This window comes from Triturus cristatus, chromosome 8 (assembly GCF_964204655.1).
Source record: "Triturus cristatus chromosome 8, aTriCri1.1, whole genome shotgun sequence".
In the NCBI taxonomy this organism is placed as follows: domain Eukaryota; kingdom Metazoa; phylum Chordata; class Amphibia; order Caudata; family Salamandridae; genus Triturus; species Triturus cristatus.
The window spans coordinates 1,425,211,453-1,425,234,786 of record NC_140591.1 but is presented as its reverse complement, the minus strand read 5'-3'; the positions used below and the strand labels follow the sequence as shown (position 1 = coordinate 1,425,234,786).

The 23,334-nt window shown below is 44.4% G+C and overlaps 1 protein-coding gene across 1 annotated transcript in view; it reads right to left on the bottom strand.

Annotated features, from left to right (window-relative positions):
• LOC146805865 (vomeronasal type-2 receptor 116-like) overlaps nucleotides 1–23,334 on the bottom strand; it is a 201,123-nt gene that overhangs the window by 59,629 nt on the left and 118,160 nt on the right. Inside the window, exon 3 of the mRNA XM_085623192.1 lies at nucleotides 14,413–15,231. Within this exon, the coding sequence (XP_085479318.1) occupies nucleotides 14,413–15,231 (819 nt within the window). The remainder of the gene's footprint in view (nucleotides 1–14,412; nucleotides 15,232–23,334) is intronic.

The window sequence follows — 23,334 nt, the reverse complement described above, 5'->3', positions numbered from 1 at the left end:
TCAGTGGTAGTTGGGGCGGTTGTGGTGTTGAAGCTGTTGTGGATGTCTGCGATCTTGCTGTGGAAGAAGGTGGCAAGCGAGTCGCACACGTCTTGCTAAGGTGGGATGTCGTTGGTGTTGGAGCTGGGGTTGGAGAGTTCCTTCACGATGTTGAAGAGCTCTTCGCTGTTGTGTGCGTTGTTGTCTAGGTGGTCTGGAAGGATGCCCTTTTGGCGGATATGATGAGGTGATGGTGTTTGCGGGTGGCGTTCTTGTGGGCTGCGTAGCTGGTATGTGGTTTGAGTCTGAATTGTTGATTTTGGAATTGTGTGGGATGGAATTGTGTGGTGCGTAGTGGAATTATGTGTCATAGTGAATAGATAGTGCTGAGAGCTGTACAAAATCAATAGAAAGGGAGATGGAGACGGATAAGTACTTTGTGCATGACGTGGTGAAAGAACTCAGTATAGAGGAGCAGACAGAGTGTGTGAGAAAGAGAGAAAGAAGGGAAGAGCAGGCCACAGATGAATAAATATTGTGCACCTGTGTATGCAGAAGAAACCCCAAAAACAGGAGGAGAGCATGGTTTTGAGGGACGGAAATCTTGAAAAGGCACAGGAAAGAAACTGTGCTTTCAGAGCTGAAGTGAACCAATGTGAGAGGGAGGAAGAGTGCATGAGAGGTGAGAGAGTGTACGAGAGCGAGAGGCGGAAGCGTGGGTGGATGCACCCAGAGGGGTAGGCGATAGGCGAGAGGTGGACCAGTGCACAGCATGAGGCGGTACAAAAAGGTGGCATCTGTCTATGTAAAAGCAAGCCTCTCCATGGGGGTATTGCACATTTATAAGTGCTGCTGAATCAGAGGGCTGAGGAATGTCTGCATTTTCCAGTCCCTTTAATCTCGGGGTAGGAGTGCTCATTTGACTGTTGGAAGCCAAAAACAACAAGCATTTGCAATGCAATAGGTCTCAGATTTTAGAAACTTTGACCTATTGGTATTGTTTATGACAATGCCTTTTTTTATTGCAGGCTTTTTAAACACATATATGAAAGGCATTGTCATTTATAATGCCAATAGCTCATACTCTCGCAATTGCGAGACCTATTGCATTGTAAATGCTTGTTTGTTATATCATCTAACTTGCATACAATTGGCCCTTGCATAACGGGGTACGTGGAAATTGGCACCAGTTGCATTTCACCAATTAAAACAGAGGAACAAAGGTGATAGTTTCATGAGGCTTACACTCTAGGGTATGAAAGGATTTTCAAAATGAATGTTTTCAGTTTCTGTTGAAGTATCTGACTCCATCCACCACCGTCCCGAAAGCAGGGCACCAATGATAAGTCTCATGAAGCACCAACTCACTTTCCTGCTCAGATTCACTTTACACACTTTGCTAATTACACATTCATGGAGGGCGGACACCGTTTTCTTGTTTTTTAGGTCTCGCATAGGGCAGCGCATGCTCTGCCTCTACGAGGCATTAAGTAATTAGTATTAAGGGTGAAACTCCACCCATTGCGTTTTTTTTGTTTTGTCCCTTACCATTGGTTTAAATCTGTTCCCACAATGGAACGCTGAATGATTTCATTCTTCTCGGGCAACTTAGAATTAACCAATACATTTCTTAAATTCCTGTTTCTGCGAAAAGCAAAAATGGGTTTGGGTATAATCTTCATCTGGTTCCCTGAGTTGAGAATATGCCAAGAAGAATTAATTGCTTGACGCAATTTGTTGTTAAAGTTAAAATGCCTAGTCACACAGACTAAACTTTCTTGGGTTGTTTTTTAGAAGGATGTCACGATTATAATACTTAGCCCTTTTATAAGACTCTCTGATAAATCTAAGTGGATATCCTTTGTTTCGGAGTTTGATTTTCAAATTTTCAGCATGTATGTCAAATGATTTAATGCAAGTACAGTTCCTGCGAAGATGCAGGAACTGACTAAACGGGATACTATCCTTTTGACTGCGCGGATGGTAACTTTGGTATTGCAAAAGAGTGTATCGTGCTGTAGGTTTAGTATGCAACAAAACCTCAATGTGTTCATCAATTGCCTCAATCCATATGTCTTAGAACTCAATTTTCTCCTTGCTGATTTTGGGAGTAAACTTAAGATGTAGATCACATAGATTGATCCACAAGATAAATTCTGAAAGTTGTTCCTCAGGTCCACTCTAAAAAAACAGAAATAGTGGGTGATAGTCTTGAAAAATGGAGCAACCTCATTGTAGATTAACCTATTCTCGAAAGCACCCATGTACAGATTCGCCAGATTAGGAGCACATGCCGCTCCCATACTAATGCCCAGAGTCTGTTTATAGATGGTATTATCAAATTCAAAATAGTTTTCTTTTAAAACAATCGCAAGACACTCCACAACAAAGAGATTGTCCGTATTATTCGTACTTTGTTCTAAAGCACTTTTCACCGCTTCCAGGGCCCCAACTTGGGGTATATTTGAATACAGTGCCTCAATGTCCATTGAGACAAGTAAATCTGTGGTACTATTGAATTCTAAACCTTCGATTTTACTTATCAGGTGACCTGTGTCCCTCACATACGCTGGAAGATTGCTAACCATAGGTGCCAGAAACACATCCACAAATTTGGATAGTGGTTCAGTAAGGGAACCGACGGTGGAGACTATGGGTCTGAAAGGAGGATTCTCCATGTCTTTGTGTACCTTGGGGAGACCATATAGAACAGGGATCTGAAACTGATCTTTATTCAAATATTCAAATTCCTGTACACAGATACTCCCAATGTCTAAGGCTCTTTGAGTGATATCCAAAATATTGTTCTTAATTCTTCGCTCAGGATAGCTCATGACTTTAATGTAGTTCTCTGGGACATTGAGCATCCTCTGTATTTCAGCCTTATATTTGTCAGAATCTATAATAACAATCCCACCACCCTTATCACTAGGTTTAATAGTCAGTTCCTTGTTATTGGAAAGTGACTGCATCGCCTTGTATTCTTTATAATTCAAATTGAATAAGGGTTTGGGCACAAATTTTGTCATATTGTTCATTTTGGTATTAGCTACCTTATCGAAAATCCCTATGTCAGGACCAATCTCATCCAAATTGGGAGTAAATTCCGACTTGGGTCTAAGTCCTGATTTATTTTCAATCTCTCTGGTATCCCGATTTTCAAAGTATCTTTTCAGACGGATTTTACGAAAGAAATATTGAAGATCCTGGTTTAGTTCCAAACGGTTCAGGCCCGTGCTCGGTATAAACGAAAGACCTCTAACCAGTAGGTCTTCGGAGGGGATGTCTAAGACAGTCTTTGAGAGATTAAAAATCGGAATAGGTTCAATGTGTGTAGAGGAATCTATTCTCTCCAATATTGATTCTGTCTTGTTTGTAGAAATTGTGGGGGATTGTCTGTTTGTTGATAATGTCCCCTCTCTTGGGTTCTGTATCTCCCTCTCATATTCCCTTGTCGGTTGCCTAAAAACTAGTGTTATTCTACCTAGGTCCCCCTGCCTGCCCACCCTCACTATTCCTCTCTTTTTCTCTCTTTCTTACCTTCCCCTTTCTACCCCCCACTTCATATCCTCTCCTCCTTTTTTCCTTCCTTACCTTACCTCCCTCCTCCTTCTCCCTCCCCTGCTACCGGCCCTCTCCCTGGCCCATACATATCCTCACCCTACTCTACCTGTCCGTCCCCTTACCTGCCCTAACCCCAACCCCCCTTTGTGTCTACTCACACCACTCCCCTGCCTATACAGTTTCTCCAAAATAGTGCACCCTTTCTACTCCACCTCTTCAAATAACCTAGTGCCTTCTTCACCTATGAGCAGCCAGACACCTCCATGGCCCCTCAGATCACACATGGCAGCACTTGTTCCTCACACCTCCCAGCCAGTACGCATCCTCTTGTGGAACATCAAAGTGTTATCCCATGCAGAGGGGGAGGGTCCGAGGACGAGGACCTCTGTCTTCTCCGAATTGAGTTTCAGGCAGCTGCTGCTCATCTAGTATGCGACGTCCTGCATTCCTTCCTGGAAGTGGAGCCTGGTGGTGGTGAGGTCCTGGGTGAGAGAGAGGATGAGTTGGGTGTCATCGGCATAGGATTCTATGCTGAGTGCATGCTGTCCAACGAGGTGGGGCTATGTATATGTTGAATCGCATGGGGCTGAGCGATGATCCTTGGGGTATTCCGCAGTTGATTTCCATGGGTTCGGATAGGAAGGGTGCTAGCCTGATTAAATCATTGCCCCAATACTATTCATGCAATGATGTTTGCAGCACCGCAGATCAGTCGAATTATAAGGGACCACAAGGCTATCTGCATTACACTCACTGTCAAACCCCCGACCAATGGTCAAAGTGGTATTTTGTACACTTGAAGCATAAAACAAAAAAAATTAAAATGCCTTGATGGAAAGCCATGAGAGGCTGCAGAGACTTTGGATGTACCTCAAAGAATTGAAAGAATGGGCGCTGATGCATCGCCATGTTTTAAATTACTTGAGGTTTCAGTTCTCCAGGTAGCCTGCCTGCTGCTGCTTATCTGGACCTAAGCCTAAGGAGAAGCATGAAGATGTTACACTAGGGGGACTTCATTCAAATTCAACCATGGTTCACCCTGTCACATCCAGTGATGCGATCTGTGAAATAGGCAACGTGCTGTCTGCATGTGATGGACTTCCAGGCAAACATCAGAATGCAAAGACCTGGTAGTGGACACTTAAGCTCAGGCAGAAGCCCATCTGCGCCTGCACAATAATCTTCCTTGGATTTGCCAAGTTCGAATGGCCTACTCCAGCAAGACTCTACCACACACTTTCGCACAAAAGTGTAAGATTTTATTAACCAAGAGGAGGGGACTCCTTGGACCATTCTTGAATTGCCTTGATCATCAATTCTGTCCAAAAGGGGATGTGTTAGATGAACAATGGAGGACATAACCTAGCCCACCCCTACAGTCATTTTACTTTATAACTGAGCTAGGAGAACTCAGGCTCTGCAGGCGTATTTACTTTAGCAGACAGTCAGTCACCTCAAAAGATACTGCTAATTAAGTGAGATCATAATTGTATGTACAACTGGAAATATTTGTTACAGGAAATCTGGAGGGAAGCAAGATGGCGGCAGGCTAGGCTGTCGCTTGCAGCACGACTGGCATGATAAAGTGAGCCCCTTCCAGGAATATGCCCCCCTGGCGATTTAAAGGGGATGTTTCTGTCCTTGCTGAATTTCCTGCTTGAGGTAATGGAAGAAAGGATAAATAACTGCGCCTTCACACCCGAAATAGTAGATATACAGCAGGAGTTGGATCTTACCTGCTGGCGGATTTACCTATCTCTGTGCTTTGGCTGCTGTCAGTCAGGATCATCAAGAGAGCAGCCCGGTGCAAATTGGAAGATAATGAGGCCGAAGGGACCTCTGACGATGTGGGCCAAGACCGGGAAGAACTCGACCTCGGAGAGTCTGATGCTGGGGGCCGCAACAGGAGCACCGGTGATATCCCGCACGCTGGAACCAAGCATGGCTGGGGGAGGAGCGAGTGTAGGAACGACTCGACTGCCGGGGCTACGTGGGCAGAATTTGACCCGGAAGGACTCTCCTGGAGAGGTGGCGACCCAGCAACGTTCATCCGGCCCGTCAATTGCAGAGCTATTCGCCGGATCTAAGAGGCTAGAGAAGCACGCAGGACAAGCAGCATCTAACGCTAGATCTGAAGCTCCGGTTCTGGGGTTGGAGAAGGAGAAGGGGCTGGTCACGATAGACTCTGATCTAGACAAACAGAACTCTGGACCTGAAGTAACCCTGCAGGTAAATGAGAAGGAGGGGGGGATGCCCCGATAGTGTCCGCTATGCCCAATGCACTTACCGTATCCGATTTAACTGATGTCGCTAATCTAGTCCAGATGGATACCTCAGAGACTTGGGGTGAGCAGGTGGAAAAAAACATGGCATGGCTGCTTGTGGGGAGGTGCAGGTTGAAGGAAACAGGGCACAGCAGGTCGGGGGTATGAATGCCCAGTGTACAGATACTATAGATCCTACAACTACGGCCGAGACTAAACACATCAGCCAATCAGAACCACTACTAAATCAAGTCATCAATGCAGGAAAAGCCCCTGAAAATTCTATAAAAAGGAAAAAAACATTGGTAAAAGCCACAAAGTCTGGAGGCTAACTCATGCAAGATTTAAACATTTTGCACAAAAGATCTAATGTGGCAAAGAAACTGACATAAAATCTACTGATTATTTTTATTCATTGTCGGATGACACAGAATCGGTAGACGACTCCCTATCCCCGACAAGAATTAGCGAAGCAGAGAGTGAAAGTCTACAAGACACTAGCGGAAGAGACTCAGCTTCGACGCTACAGTTATCTAAAAGGGCAGCTGCTCTTTCAGCACAAGCAAGCACAGGAGGGCAGGATTTAAATTGGAACTACTCACCGACAAATCAGTTAATGGGGGATAAAAAGCAAACCACCTCATGACACGAAAACAGTCCCCACTACAACTTTGGATGCAGTTTTACAGTCAGTCAAGGCTCACAGGATAACAGGCGATCTCAAGCGGCTATCTGGAAAGTCCAGGGCTCAGTTCGGAAAATAGCCAAAGTATGTAGCGAGATCTCGAGTCGCTTAACTGAGCTTGAGACAAGAACCGGGAATATTGAGTCTGATATGGTGTCATCTCAACAACAAACAGCATCTCACGAGGCTAGCCTCATAGACGTGCAGTGGAAGCTGGAAGATCAGGAGAATCGCCAACGGAGAAACAATCTGAGATTCTTGGGCATTCCGGAGGATAAAGGTGGCACGGATATTCGTCTCTACATGGTTGACCTTTCAGCTAAGGCATTTCCCGAGGTAGAAGGCTGGAATTGGGCCCAGGAAGTCCAACGAGCACACCGGGTTCCTCTGACTATAAAACATCAGATGGGTGCAGATGCCAGACCCCGAGCTGTGCTTGTTTATTTTGGGAACTTTCTTCTTCGACAAACCATCTTTGAAAAGGCCAGACCAGATTGTAAATGCAAGCTAGGCGATATAGAGTTTTTTACACGACCAGATTTCTGTCATATAACTGTCGAACGGCATTGGAGGCTACGACAGATGACAAATCTTGTTCAAGTAAAAGAAGCACAGGCATATCCCTTGAACCCTGCAAAATTGAAATTTGTAATTGGTGACCAAGTTCGCTACTTTGTATCGGAAATCAAAGCTAAAGAATTTTTGGAGGAGTTCAAAAGAAAGAGCTAGTGAGGTTTAGTTTTTGGAGGGCGAAGGAATTGATGGTTCTTTAGATACTGGCAAAGGGCATAAAAAGAGAGCCGAGGTGGAGGGAGGGGTAATAGAGCTGGCCATAGAGGGTTTTCTTTTTATTGTCTGTCTGTGTATTTCGTCTAAGTCTCTGTAACTCCACCATCTATGTTTGGGCTCTCAGCTTTACCTCTTTTGAGTGGTATTGGGGGTTGGTAGGGTGGTTGCTAAGTGTTTTCTTTTCTTTTGGCACCAGGGTGGGGTTGAACTACAAATGGCTTAAGAGAGCTTAAGGTGCTAGGAAGTATTGATGTATTGATGGAAAAGGGGGGGGCTCACGGATCATGTTGCAGTGCTGCTCCATCTCCTACTTGACAATTGGTCTAGCAGCTTCCATGGGAAGGGTGTGGGGTGGGGGAGGGAGGAGTTTGGGGGTAGATGGGGAAGGAGGGGAGATGGGAATTAAGGGGAGAAAAAGCCAGGCAAGGTGCACTAAAAGAATAAGAACAGAGGAAATAGAAGAAATAGCTAGGAAATGGAGCGGCAGGCAAGTTAAGACGGTTCTCTCAAGGAGTAGGGCATGGCTAAACTGTGGATTTGTTCAGTCAATGTGGCAGGGCTAAACGATAGAGCAAAAAGAGCTAAAATATATGAGATCTTGCGCTATATCAATCCCGAATCTGTATGTATACAGGAGACTCATATCCCATGGAGCAATAGGGGCGTTCTCCAAATAAAGGGGTATGAGATGGTAGCTTGCTCCTCACAGACCTCTATGATAAGGGGAGTAGCGATATTTATTAAACACCAAGCTGGTATTAGTAAGCATACCTGGGTGGACAAATGGGGTAGATGGGCAATTGTTGCATTAAGCACGGGGCTGACAATTGGGACGATTTATGCCTCAAATCAGGATGACCCAGAAATTTGGGAAGAACTTGAAGTGGAACTCGCCTCATGGCCAACCCCATTAATACTATGTGGAGATTTCAATATCCATCTTGGGATCTCACACGAAGCTGGGCTGAAATACAACAGGAGGAAACCGCAAGTTAATCGAGCACTGAATACCCTTAAAGTTAGTCATGGACTGGTAGACGTTTGGGCAGCTAAAAACAACAGAGATCCAGGCTATACATATTTTTCATGCCCACACCAAAAATATGTTTGCTTGGACTATTTTCTGGTTTCAGCTAGGATCCTTGGGGAGGTGTAGATAACTAAATTGCCTCAAATATTCTCAGACCATAACCCACTTCTGCTGGGAATAACTAGCCATGGTATGGAAGGGAAACCACGCTCTTGGTCTTTGATAGGAAATTGTTAGCGGATGAGGGATTTATAAAATATATCAAAAGATGGTCTAGAGAATTTTTCAACATAAACCTTTATAGTGCTTCCCGTACGATTGTGTGGGATACATTTAAAGCTAGTCTAAGGGGGGAAGTAGTAAGCTATGTTGGCCAGCAGTGGAAGGTACGTTGGAATCAGATTGCCTCCCTTATAATTCGGTTGGCACAATTGGAGACAGAACATACTGATTTGCTATGCCAGGGGAAACCGGAGAGATTAAGTGAGGTGAAGAACAAAATAATTATTGTTAAGACAGAACTCAATACTTTTTTTCAGATACAAGTTGCCCAGGCATATCAGACACATCAAAGAGAGATGTATGAGACTTTTGGGCCTCAGGATTAGACAAAAGGCTTCCCGGAATACCATAATTGAAATAAAGAACCCCGAAGGGCAGCTCGAAACTACCTCTGCAAAGATTATGGGTGTCTTTGAACAGTTTTATAAAAAACTGTATCAACCGGATCATATTGATTCCACACAACCAGCTATTGTAAGGAATTACCCACAGCTCAGTAAACTCGATGCAGAGGTATGTTCAGAGTTGGAAGGAGAGATCACATTGGAAGAAACAGGGATAGCTCTAAATTCCTTATCTTCTGGGAAAGCATCTGGCCTAGATAAAATTCCAGTTGAGCTGTATAAATTACTTCAATCTGATTTGGCTCCAATACTATATGATCTTTTCCTAGATGTGTAATACCGAAGGATCCCCCCCAGATCCTGGCAGGAAACAGATATAGTGATATTCCATAAGAAGGGGAAACCACCTGAGCTGCCTGGCTCATACCGTCCCATCTCACTGATAAATTCTGATGTGAAAATGTATTCTAAAATCTTGGCCAATCATCTTCAGAGGGTCATAGCCAAACTAGTCTTGCCATGGCAACATGGCTTTGTACCCGGCAGAGGAACCACAGACCATACCCGCGGGTGATCTCTCTAATGGATATAGCTGGAGTTATAAGTGACGGTTTGACTGTGATCCTCTTATACGCCGAGAAGGCTTTCGATCGGGTGGCATGGCAGTATCTGTGGGAAGCTTTAGCAGAGAGAGGTTTTGGGCCTAGATTGATTACAGCTATCCAGGCGATGTACCATAACACATATGCAAGGCTGCAGGTGAAGGGGAACACTTCAGACCCAATTGTGGTGGCTAGGGGTACTAGGCAGGGATGTCCGTGCTCCCCAATTCTCTTCGCCATTGTTGGAAATCGCCCTTTTTGCAGGGTCATCCCTAAGATTTTTGCCTTCCTCCTGGATTTGTTCTAACATGTTTTTGTTGGCTTTATGACTCTGGGCACTTTACCACTGCTGATCAGTGCTAAAGTGCATATGCTCTCCCTTAGTAAATATGACTGTGAATTGGTATATCCCTGATTGTCTTATTTGGTTTACCTGTTAGTCCCTAGTAGCGTGGCCTGTGTGTGCCCAGGGCTGGTAAACCGAATGCTGCTGGTGGGCCTGCAGCGCTGGTTTGTGCCACCCACAGAAGCAGCTTGTAAAGTGTGTCTCAGACCTGCCACTGCAGAGTCTGTGTGCAGTCCAGAACTGCCATCTTGGCTGTGAAGTGCACCCACTTCCCAGCCCCTGAACCTTCCCTTGGCGTCATGTAAGCCACCCCTATGGTAGGGTGCATTGTATGTGTAAGGTAGGACATGCCTTGGTGTGTGTAGAATGTCCTGGTAGTGAATTACACCCAATTTCGTTGTTCACTACTATAAGGCTACAAGTTCTCCATAGGCCAGAATGGGCAGTTTGACTATTACATTCTATAGTCCTAACTGACCCAAAGAACATGGTAGAAAAACGAATTTAGTATGTCTGAGCTCAGAATATTAAAATACATCTTTTAGTGAAGTTTATTTTTATATTCTGTGTTTGAAAATACCACTTTTGGAAAGTAGGTATTTTCTTGCCTATGCCTTGCAGTGTGCTCTGCTGTTATGTGTATTGGCTGTCTGGTTCTGGAGTGACAGGGCTGGGGAATTCCAGGAGACAGGGTGAGGTGTCCCAATGGTGAATAGAGAGATCTGCATCTAGAAGGGTGGGAGGAGTTGCACCTGGGACCTGAACAGGGCTGTGCCTTCCCTCCACAATGCTGGCTCCACCTCCTGTGGTGCGTCTGATGTCTCTGGCCTGCACTCTGAAAGGAAAGAAGCAGCCTGGTAAAAAAAGTGCTCCAGGACTGGGCAGAACTGGTTCTGGCTGGGTTCAGTGACGTGTAGCTTCTGAGAACAAAGACTTTTGGGGTATAAATATCTGTGCTGAAAGCCCTAAAATTTGTATTGCTCCTGGACAACAAGAAGAACCTCTGTCCATGTAACTGAAGGAATCTGCAGGAGAAGACTGTCCTTGTGCATGTGTGCTGTTTCTTGGACTGGCCTGCAGTGGTTACTACTGGACTTGGAAGAAGAGGAAAAGGACTTTGAAGGAACTTTTATTTTTGCTACAGCAATCACCCAAGGGCTAGAAGAGAGCTAGCCTCCTGCTGGAGTCTCAGGCACATCAGAATCCACCACCAGCCTCCTGTTTCCTCCGAGCGAGGATTTCTATCTGCAGGTGAGGCTCCTGTGAGTTCCAGGGCCTCTAGTTCTACTGTGGAGAAAAGAGTGCTGAAAATCGTCGCTAACGCCCGTTAGCGAGCCGCCGCAGCTGAAGAGCGTAAGGAAAATCATTGCGCTGCGGCCGCCGAGTGCTTGCTACCGGAGATCATCGCATCACACGTTTGCGGGCTGCCAAACGCTCGCTAACCCGAAGATTATCGCACTGCAAGTTTGCGGGCCTCCAAGCGCTCGCTAACCAAAGATCATCGCATTGAGTTCATCGCTTCACGACATCGCAGCGCGGACACCGAGCGTTCGCCATTTTCATCGCATCGCATCAGGATCGTCGCTCCGTTGCGGGGCGCCATTTCTTTTCATCGCAACAAGATCGCACATGCCACAGGCTTGGCACCTCATCCTCCCTTCGCAACAAGGATTTTAACGCATCGCCGGCTTAGCGTGTAGAAGTTTGTCGCATTGTCCTGCACACAGATCAGTGCATCATCCTCCCTTGCGGCAAGGATTCAACGCATCGCTGGTCACGTGAGGAAAATCATTGCCAGAACTCCTTAGCAACATTTTGGTTGCTTTGCTACAGAATCCAGGTATTTTGTGAGTAAAAGGGTTGCAGAGACCACTGCCTTGAACTGAACTCCTCTTTGCACACTTTGAACTATTTTTGCAGCCTTTCAAGAGTAACCCAATTTTTCTAGTATTGCGGATTTTTACTGTTATTGGTCTTGTGTTAAGTCTATATATAAAGATACTTATTTTTTATACTTACTTGTGTGGTGTCCCTTTGTAGTGTTCCTCACTGTATTACTGCGCATGGTCATAAATGCTTCACACACTGCCTCTGAGATAAGCCTAGCTGCTTGTGCTACGCTACCACAGGGTTGAGCAGGGGTTATCAAAGGGTGTAGCCCGATTACTCTAACTTAGGAAGAAGGGTCCCTACTTGGACAGTGGCCAGCCATTGCCAACTAGAGACCCCCATTTCTAACAGCCATATATTTAGATCCTTTTATTAATCAACTAATTCTGAATTCTGCGATTGAACCTTTTAGGACAAATGCCTAGGAGACCAAGGTGCTAGCTTACGCAGACGATATTGCCATTGTTACATCTAAGCCAGAAACGGCAATGATTGAGACTGAAAGTATGGCAGGGGAATTTGGGAGGAGGTCAGGTTATTGACTTAATAAGGGAAAGACGCAGATAATCTGCACAAGACAATGCATCCTACAAGATCAGTGACAGATTGAATCTGCTATGTATTTGGGGGTAAGGATAGGATCCGATCTGGAGGTATTATGGGAAAACAACCTTGATCCAGTATTGGAGAATATTAGGATCGAACCTCGGTGGCTGGATAAACTGCATCTAACTATAGTAGGTAGGATCAATGTCCTGAAAATGAAAATCTTTCCTAGAATATTTTATTTATTTTGTTCCATCCCCCTAGAAGGACCCCCTAATGCATTTCAGAAAATGAATGCAATCTTTTCGAACTTCATATTGAATTATCAAAAAAACAGACGGGCTTTGAGAACAGTAACCTCCCTGCGAGAGAGAAGCGGATGGGCTACCCCAAATCTACTTTTTTATTACTGGGCAGTGTTTTTGCAACAAATGGGGGCCCTGATGGTAGCAGATAGTTCTGCTAGGGATGACGGCTTACCATCTATATACCATTTAGCCATCGGGGAGAAAGCAACAGGGCTCTTTCTCAGACAGCTGGAGCCCAGCTATTATAAAAAAAATCTGTTTTAAATTATAAAAGCAACTAGAATAGTATGGAATAAAGCTAGTAAAATACTAAAAATTCCCAAATTTAACATATATACCCCTTTATGGGGATCCTCACTCTTCCCAGCTGAGGTAATCGATGGCATGGCTAGAGAGTGGGAACAGGGTGGCGAGTTTATACAATGAGAAATTAGAGCTACTACCCTTCTCGGAATTAGGTCAGAAATTTGGGATCGACAGCCGATCATATTTTAAATATATTCAAATAAAGGGATGTCTAAAAAATTGCTATGTTGGATCTGGTAATTTTGGGTCAATACCCCTATTAGACAAAACATATCAGGGGATGGCCGGATCGGGGACTTTTATAATATGCTGATGGAAACTATACCAGATGACCTAGGAAAAACACAAACGAGATGGGAGGATAAAATGGGCGATGATGAAATTGATCTAGACATATCGTTGTAATTGGGGAAAAATATTCTTTTAGCGGCGAATCTCAAAGCACAACACTATAAGACCCTGTTTAATTTATATTATACCCCAGCTAAACATTTTGGCTGGCGGAAACAGGAGACCGCCGAATGCCCAAGATGTCATCACAGTCCCGCTGACAGTATACATATGTTTTGTGAATGCAAACCCCTGATCCCGCTGAAAAAGGGTATAGAGAAATTTGGGCAAGAATCGCTCAATTGCGTGATTACTATCAGCCAACCGATGATGCTATTTGTATATGATAATCGAGCAAAACTATCAACAATACATAGGGATTTTGTATTCTTACGATAGCAGTAGCTTGATTACTGATAGCCACAGCCTGAAAGGATTCTGAACCTCCTGTGTATACTGCTTGTATTTAACGGTTATTGAGCATACATGTTCTGGAAATGGCTCTATATAAAAATAAGGATTGGCGGGCAAGAGAGAAAGGGGGTAGGATTTGGACACCTATGACCAACTGGCTCAAAAATAGATACGGGAGCTACCAAACAGGGTAGGAATCAGTAAGTTTGTTTTTTGGTTTATGTTTATTCTGGTTTATATATATTTAATTTTGTATTCTATACCTCCCTTCTCTCTGGTTTTGTTCATCCTGCCATTTTTGTGTATTTTTATATAATCAAACATGACTGGAAATGGAAGTCTATAAGTTGATTGTTTCTTTTTTTTTTCAACTATAACTTGTTATTTCCGATTTTTGGGGGTTTTCGAATCTAATGAAATTTAAATGTTTAAACATTCTTTGTGTTTGGTGATGCTTGCTGATGTACCTTGTGGCTAATAAAAGGAAATATTTGTTACAGAATTGTTTATTTCCTTATACGTTTCCTTGGCTCCAGATAACTGGTCAGACATTCTCCATTAATAAGTATTTTTACATTCTGCAAAGAGTACCATAGCAATGTTTGTTTCTCAGACCAAACTCTGAAATCTGCAACCTACAACATCCTCAGATAACCCGGTAATAACGGACACCACTTTCCTTTTTTAATTGTAAATGTGATAAATTTGCCTTTTGTAGGTGATCCATTATTACCTTCCATGGTTCCTTCCTCGAGCTCCAACCATTGCGGTCAGCTCCTGGCCCAGGTTCAGATGAATACATGTCATGTAAAGCATGAGCCAATGTGTAGACGGCCTTATAAACACTGTACGCCTCTCTGAAGTTCATGCGCTGATAGTCACTCAACATCTGAAACGTCTCGTTTCCTGAGCAAAGAAGATCAGATGAACTGTCCAAGAACATACCAACGGGTCCATCCTTTACTATGCACAAGAAAGCCAATAGCCATAGATCTGTCAGGGCTGTATCATCTATAAACTTTGATGGAGTAACTTCATTGAGAAAATCTCGAAATCCAATAATTTCTCCTCTTTGGATACAAAATGCTAGACTTCCGTTGAATATTTCGGAGATTAGATAATAGCCTAAAATATTACAGGTAGACACTGACAGAATCCAGATTTTTCGAGGTAGCTTTTTCCAACTGTTGTTTGTGAAATAACTCATAAGGGCCACTGGGGTGCTGTAGAGAATGATCACCTTGGCGGTGGATATTCTGATGGCGTCTATGACAGTAGGCAAGTTCACCGCGTCAGTGACAGTAATATAAGAGGGTATCATATAGGAGAACTCAATGCAGCCTCCAGCGTGGCCGACCACTGCCTGCAGTTCTCGCAGCGCTCTTTCCCCACCGTCATCATCCGTTGTCAGAAGACCCACCCACGTCCAGCCAAAATATTCTAACAACTGAGCAATTCCATCATAGAAGGAGAGCTCGTTTGGGGCAATCCGGTAAAAGGTTGGAAATCTTGTTCTGTCACTGAGTACAGGGGTTTGAGCGCCGTCGCTGATCTGTAAGGAAGAAAGAAATGAAATATACATTAAATACAATCTGGCAACATCCTACGCGAGAGGCAGTGAATACCACAAATCTTTGACTCTAAAAGGCCCAGCAAATGTATCATGAGTTTGAGCATGTATAAAAACCAAAACAGACTGTGCTGAAAGAAAACTATTACAATGTCATAACATGTTTAACAGTTTAGGTCCAGATGTATTGTTCGTATGACAGGTTACGCTGTCACAAACATGATATGTATCCTGTCTGCCGTATTACAAGTGCATTATATCCAATGACACATTTGTGATGGAGTAACCCGTCCGCTGGATTCTAAATCAGGCCCTTTGTTCATAAAACACCACCATTCATACAAACCCTCAAATAGTTTTAACAAACTAATTTTTCAAATGTTTTTTGACACAGCTTTTAAAAAAATGTGCTAACATTTTTAGGTTTCGCCTGCACAGCGCTTACACTACACTTGAGAATTTCTTTTATATAAATCTTAAAAGGTACTTACATCCAGCCCCCTTGCTTTCCTGGCTTTTCATTGGTTTCTCTGCTTGCCACTTTCCTTTACTCCATTTCTAATGGCTTTCATATATTTCCCTGCATGTACAATGCTTGTTCTTCCTGTTGTTGCTGTGTTCTTCTGTTAATAGTTCCCATAGCACAAGTACTGTTTACTTTTGGGTTCACCCTTGGATTCAACCAGACTTCTTCACAGGCTTCTTCAAATGCATTTATTCCAGAGACTCGAAATGTCTTCTATGGCCTATTCCAAGGTTACTGTACCCCAATGCACCCGACTCCCCTAGTGCAGGTAACCTGGTTCCTGGGGTGTCCATCGGTGGGATGGCTCTCCAACCTTCCATCCTCCAAAGGGTTTCTTCAGGGTCCTCTTGGAAGGGTCCATCTTCTTCAAAACTGCAATCCAGACTTCTCAGTTGACTTCTAATGGGTATGTTTACAAGGGCCCAGTAAAACTTAGAGAGTTTTAAATCATTTATGTTCCACTAGACACCTGAGATCCTCTCATCATGATTTCCTCAGTACAACCAAGGTAAAAAGGATGAGATGGGGAGGGACATTGTTTGCACACGTAGTACCGAAGTTGTGGACCGAGCTTCCACCCAGTCTCAGAGCACTGGAAAATGAACTTTCCTTCAGGAAGAAAGTTGAGACATGACTGTTTCCCTGTTAATGTACCCAAGGCCCTACTCAACACAGTACTCACCAGTGCGTGGAAGCCTTTGGGTAGCCATGCACTTTACAAAACATAAAAATAAACAGAAATATGTGGCTGTGTTTCAACACTGCACACAGTCTCTGTGGGGTTCCTGGGTACTTACCTCAGGTTAGTTCCTGGTTCTTCCGGCTCCTCTGAGTCTTCTGGTCCAAGTACCATTCTCCTTTGCAGTTTGCATTCCACTTTATTAGTGTATGGTTTGGTTTCCCCCTGGAGACCAGTGCATATTTGTGCTGCTTTATGTATCTTCTTGTGTATTGTTGGTATCTCTGGGCAGGAGATATGCCAATGTGTTAGTGATTGTGTGTGTAATAAATAGAATTCTTTTTTATATACACTGTATGGTTTGTTTTAGTCGGATCTACACTGTCGAATAAATGTGGTAAAACAAACTGCTTTATACTCCTTCAAGAAATGCCTGAAGGGTGCTCTCCACAGCTACCAATTTGAGAGCAAAGGTTATCAAAGACCACTAAACTCACCATAAGGGTTGCTTGGATTAGTGCAAGGTGCATCACTCCTTTGAGTGTGCACCATATACCAAGCCAGCCTCCTATACTCACACTCATGCAGGGAAAGTTGGTACAGTGCACACAACATCATCATACTTTATTCACATGTGGGATCTCTTCCCAAATGGACATGTTGTACAATCTACTGTTGATTCCAACTTGCAGGACATATGATACATGGGTTTCTTTGTTTGCTGGAGACGACCAATCAAATACAAGAGTCAACCAAGTGGTTATTGTCTAAAAAACAAGGCTTTTACAAGTGTCAGAAGTGTAAACCCTGTGTTGTGGGTGACAATGAAATTGTATTTGTATTAGCTGATGGATGCACTTAAAAGATCAAAGAAACTTCCCCTACTCTAGCACATATGTGAAATCTCCAACAAGGACTTTGTACACATGATCGCGAAACATATCTAGGAAGAGCATAGAGATGATAGGAGTGGTTCATTCTTCTATGGAATTCAACATATACCAGCAAATCCTGGAGGAGGAGATCACAAACTGTTCTCAAGGAGAGACAAATCAATATGGATTATCATGAGCAGAACTGAAAAACCATTGAGTCCAAACACAGATGCCGAACTTTACATCCACCTTTAAGTTCTGTAGAGTCAGTACCTTTGATGATCCTGCTGTTCTATATAACAGTATAATTTCATATGGTAATAGAAGTGTTTTATCCATTTAAGATGAATGATGCTGTGGCATAAGACATGGGGTTTCACTGGTACCTGTTTCACAACAAACAGAGGTACACCTCCACCGTATTGGTGTTGCATTGCACTGATCTGTTCCTCTCCCTCTTTATTCTACCATTTTCCCTTCCTCTCTATTTCTTTTACTCTTCTTTTTCTCTATTCTTTGCTCTCTTCTGATTATTACCTGCTATCAGCAGGGGGCTTAAACTACTGCTGAGTCATTCTCCATGAAATGATTGATGGAGAATTCGGATGCATTGAGTTTTTTTTAATTTTAATATGAATCTCAAGCTTCTTTCAGTCCACTGTGCAATATTTCTATCTCAATTCTAACAGTCTTGTCTCAATAGGTATTTATATGAAGCCATTGTCAGAACTGTAGAGTATGCATACAATTACAATGATCATGCAGTCAATGCAAGTGGGTTATATATAAATGGGGTCTATTGTTTACATCTCAATAATGCTAACATAAAACACGCAAAGCCCTCTTGTGTATACAGGTTTTTACAGATTGCTAACATAGTGATCCTATGGTTGTTTATATCCCATATATATCTTTTAAAATAGCGCCCCCTTTTCCATAATGATTTCACCTGGTGACGATATTTCCCTGTATGTGATGTTTAGATGTCTGATAAGTGTGGTCTTAAATCCTCATCTTTCTTGATTTCCTTTTCTGAATTTTTGAAGTCCATAATGTGTCTAATCATCATTTCTTCTGTCAGAGCTTCCACTTTCTTGTGGATCAATTGGTCCTTCCTGTTTCCAGACATCTTTTAGCACTGAAATCTGACATCCACGTATACAGGTATATCTCCTTTACCTTACTTTCAAAATCCTTTTACTCTGATCAATTCCTTTTTACTTCCAAGAATTGCCCATAGGAGACTTTCCATTTTAGAGCATTTGGATGTGCCCTGTTTGCGAAACAATGCTTTTACAACCAGTTGGCTTTCTATGTACTTTTGTACAGGTCTTGTTGTTTTCAGTATAGAGGCCGATGTCCAAAAAGTTGATGTCGCTAGTGCTTATTTCATAACTAAATTTGAGCTTTTGAGGATTGTTGTCAAGTGATTTTAGAAAGATTCTCAGCTCATTTTGTTCACCTTCCCAGATTAAAAGATCATCGATGAAGCATGGCTGTAAAATCATTTCTTGGGAGCCTCTGCATTGGTGTCCACCCGACTGCCTCAGCCTCCCAGTACCCCATGGTCAGAGATGTTTGGGAACAAGAAGATTTCAACAAATCTGGAAGTATTCTTTAACAGTGAATCACAAAAACTCACTATAGGACTTCCAGGAGGGTTTTCCTGATTCTCGCTGTTGCCACGTCGATTCCTACGTTTGGGCAAAATGATAGCAAGACTTTGATGGCTAACTTGCCACAATTACAGAAGTATACAGTTGAGGTATCCACAACCAGAGCATGCAAAGATTGAGAAAGAGAGACTCAAGTCACTGAACATGCTTAGAGTCACACAGAGCTGGACTAGCCTATGGCAAATTTGGGAGATCCTGTGATAGCTTGATGCGGGCCTAGGAATACATAGGGCGTCAGTGAGTGGAGGGCCCTGGATAGGATCAGTGAGGCAATAAAGCCACAGCCTCAGAGAATGCAGACACCTGTGCAGGACCACACATTGTGAGTTTGAAGGGCCTAGTGCCCTGTCTAGAGTTGTGCAAGGTGTTGGTAGAACGACTAAGAGCCTTTCTTAGGAAGTCACTCGCAAGATGGGCTACATACCGAGGGGCAGATTTACAAGCCCTGTGTGCCACTTTTGCGCCGCCGTTGCGTCACTTTTGTGACGCAGTGGCGGCGCAAAGCTAGCACCATGCAGCGGCAGATTTACAACGTGATGCATCTAGGGAGATGCGTCACGTTGTAAAGCCCTGCGCCACATTAAACCTGCGTCAGGTTTAATGTATGCAGAGTGGGCGTTATGTCGGAAAAAGCCTCGGAAAAGTGACGCAGTGAAATCTACAAGATTTCACGCAGTCACTTTTCCGACACTGGTGCGCAAATCCTTACGCCTGCTTGAAGCAGGCGTAAGGCGTGACGCACCATGTTAGGGATAGGGCAGGTTGGAACAGTGCTGGAGTTGCATTACGCTTGCGACACAATTTCAGCACTGCGCCAACCTTACGCCGGCAGATGCGTCACGCATCTGCTTGTCCTGGCGCCACGATGCACCGCATTGTAAATGCGGCGCATCCGCAGTGGCGCAAGGGCAAACTTGTGTGACGCATCTTCCCTGGCGCATCCCTGCTGATTTGCAGGGATGCGCCAGGGAACGTAAATCTGCCCCTGAGTGCTTAGGAACCCCAGGTATCAATTCCCTCTGTTTCTCCCCACTATGGTGGCTCCTAGTTTGATGTTTTACAGAGTCTTAAGTGATCAGTAAAATTAATTGAAAGTTGTTTTCTCCAAACTTATGAGACATACTCAAAAATGGAAGGTGTTTGAGTGGAGTGACGCACTTCAGGAGGAATTTGCTTCACTCAAGCAAGACATGGGAACAGACGGAATATTCGCCCCTTTTGATTCCCCAAAGGAATGCATTGTTATGGTTGATGTGAGTAATGAAGGGTTGGGAGCCACGTTAGCCCAAAAGAATAGATCTGGTAGTGAAGTTACCGTGGGGTTTGTGTCAAGGTCTCTGAAGGAAAATGAGAACGTTTGTTCAGTCATAGAACAAGAAAAAGAACTGTTAGCCTGCTGTTGGACAGTGGAACATTTCAAGTGTTTCTTTTTTGGGGGTTAAATTCACATTCAAAACATTCCATAAGCCATTATTGAATATACTCAGTGGGACAGTCATCAGGGTTCATACACCTAGACTAAGGGGCATATTTACAAGGACTTACCGCCATTGTAGCGTCAATTATTTTATGTTACAGCAGCTTTTTTTATCGCCATAATTACAAGTTGCTGCTACCTCTAGTTAGCGGAATTTTTCTAGCTTTAACGTAAATTTTCCCTAGTGCCACTTCTGTTAGCGTGACTTACTGAAAGTGAAAAGTAAGGTAGGTATTCCCAGGTAAAAACCACCAGCAAAAGACACAACCCAATATTTACAAGGATTTCTTTGTAAGTCGCTAAAGGGAAAAAAATGCCGCTAAGTCCAATTAGAGTCAGTTTTTTAACATCAGTAAATACCTGGTCTTAGAAATGGTGCAAACACACTTGGGGCCTCATTTAAGAGGTTTTGGTGCTGGACAGCTCTGCAAGGAGCCTTGCTGCTCTGCCCTGCGACAAAACAAAAGTGCAGGAATTCCCACTATCAATAAGATAGGATGCATTCCTGTCTTTGTCCCCTATGTTGCACACAATGGCTGCAATGCGCCAACACAGGCACCTTTGCCCCATCGTGCAAGGTTGCTTGCCTTGCAGAGCTGATTTATGTTGTGCAAAAGGGGACAGCTTCATGTACAAAATCAATCAATCCAGGTGATTTCCTCTTTCTATTTGTGCTGCAGAATTCTGCACACATAGAAAAAGGAATAAAAGAGGAGAATTAGACCTGTTTAGCGGCGTCAAAGAATCACATGTTACCATCTGGGACCACTTGCAGCCTTGCCGGGATGAGAAGGGAGTATTTGATTCCCGACTCTCTGAGATGTAGCGCAATCACTAGAGACAATCCCCTTTGCCTCTGCACCCTGTGGCATAGTCAGGGAAGAAAATTATTATGGCGTTAGCCACTTTCAACTTCCCAGCTTGCGTACCTCCCTCAGGACAGCATCACTATCCCTGTGAGAGGTGGAAGAGAAAGGGTCTAGGACCTGTCCCTGGCAGTAGATGACTCGTCCATCACTCGATGGGCCCGCTCCACTACAAAGAATGGGGAAAGTTCACCTGCTGGAAGTAGATAAAGCAAGCATGTCTCAGAATATGCAACTGCATCAAAACTGTGATTTTGTCGATGCGGCCATCAAGGGAAGTACGCGTTTGTTCGAGGGAGGTACTGACTGCAAGGTTACTTTGGAGTCCAGGGTGTCCACTGTCATCTGCTCCAGTAGCCAGCAACCCCCAACTTCTAGGTTCACAGACAAGGAGGAGCGGCAAAGTGTCAACACCAACAGCGTGTGCAGTCGGCCATCATTGCACCAGATGCCCAGGCACTATGTATGACATGCGGTGCCGTGCAGCATGGCCAGCGGGCCCCTCTCCTCCAGTCAGGTGTGTGCTAGCCAGGAATCTTCGTTCAGGCAGCACCAATGGAAATCCACCGAACACCCAAGAGCTCACTACCTGGGGGCAAGGAAAGACAGCATCACCCTTTCACCTCCTCTCATCTAACAGTGGCAACCCGATTACCAGTGCCCCAGTGAGTAACAGCAGATCAAGCTGCACACCCAAGAGCCTTTGCCCAACCCGACCCCCGTGTCTCTGGCACCCGCTGCCACCAATGACCAATATCAGCGACTTGAGACAGTTAGTGGAGTCCCCCACCAGTCTTATGCTGTGTCCTCAGCAATGTGGGTCTACAGCACTGCAGGGATTGCTCATGGCACGATGTCCACAACCCATATGTGATAGGCCTTGGCCCAAAATGACCCCTGTGCCTCCCCCTCCCCATCCAACCTTCTCCTCACCTGTACATCAACACCAGGATACCAATCCCCTGTGCTCTCTCCGAATCTTTGACTCAGCTGGCTGGATCCTTAGTAAGGCTGGATTTCACAAGCCTGGGTCTAGCAGTTACCACGGAGTCTGCTGTGGAACCTCCTGATGCAGGTGATGCAACAAGTCCCTCTTAGGCACAAAGTCACGGCGCTCCCACCGCACAAGTTCGTCACAGCTTAGGGGCCTCACCCCCCACAGCTTCTGGCCAGCGCCACCTCCTGTGCCCTGTGATGCAGAGAGGCACAGCCCACCATCAGAAATCTCTCATCTGTGCACCTGGGTGTAGTGGTGGTACATGTTATGCAATGCAGATAATGGTGGTGCACAGGAGCTTCTCTACCGATCACAGGTCCAAGGGGCCCCAGGCAGTCTTCTCACACAGGTCAGCAATGTTTTGCCATGCAACCTGTCAGACTTCGCCACCAGGTAAGGGCGATCGCCGATGCATCAATGTCTACAGCCACGGCCCACAGGCTTGGAGCCACCGTGGGCCATCTATACTTCCAGGCATAGGCCTGCAGGGTGTCGCAAAGATGAGCCACTTTTCATAAATGAGGTCCTGATTCTGCATTTCCTCTTCCCCTGGGGCTCTGGTGGGTCATCTTAACTGTTAGGTGGGTTTGGGGGTGGTTGACTTGTTCTGAACTTGGTCTTGGCTGCTCTATTCTGCAATCTGGTGTAGACTTAGCCACAATTTGTTCACAGCCGCTAGCTGATCCTAACGCCATGTAACAATCTATTGTAAAAATGCAGCTAAGCAACGAAAATTCGACTTAGCGGCAACTCTTGTAAATGTGCCCCTAACTTCTAAATTGTTGCTAAATGATTTTATCACAGAATACATCTCCGGGGAAAACATTTCCAGGCAGATTATTTATAGCGATCCTCCATAAATGACTACGGTCAGTCTATTAATTGGGATGAAGAGTACCTGATAGCGAGTGCAGATGTATGCGAGGGTCATGCATTCACTGAGGAAGAGTGGAATTACAGTATGGCAGAAGATGAGGTTCTGGTATGTG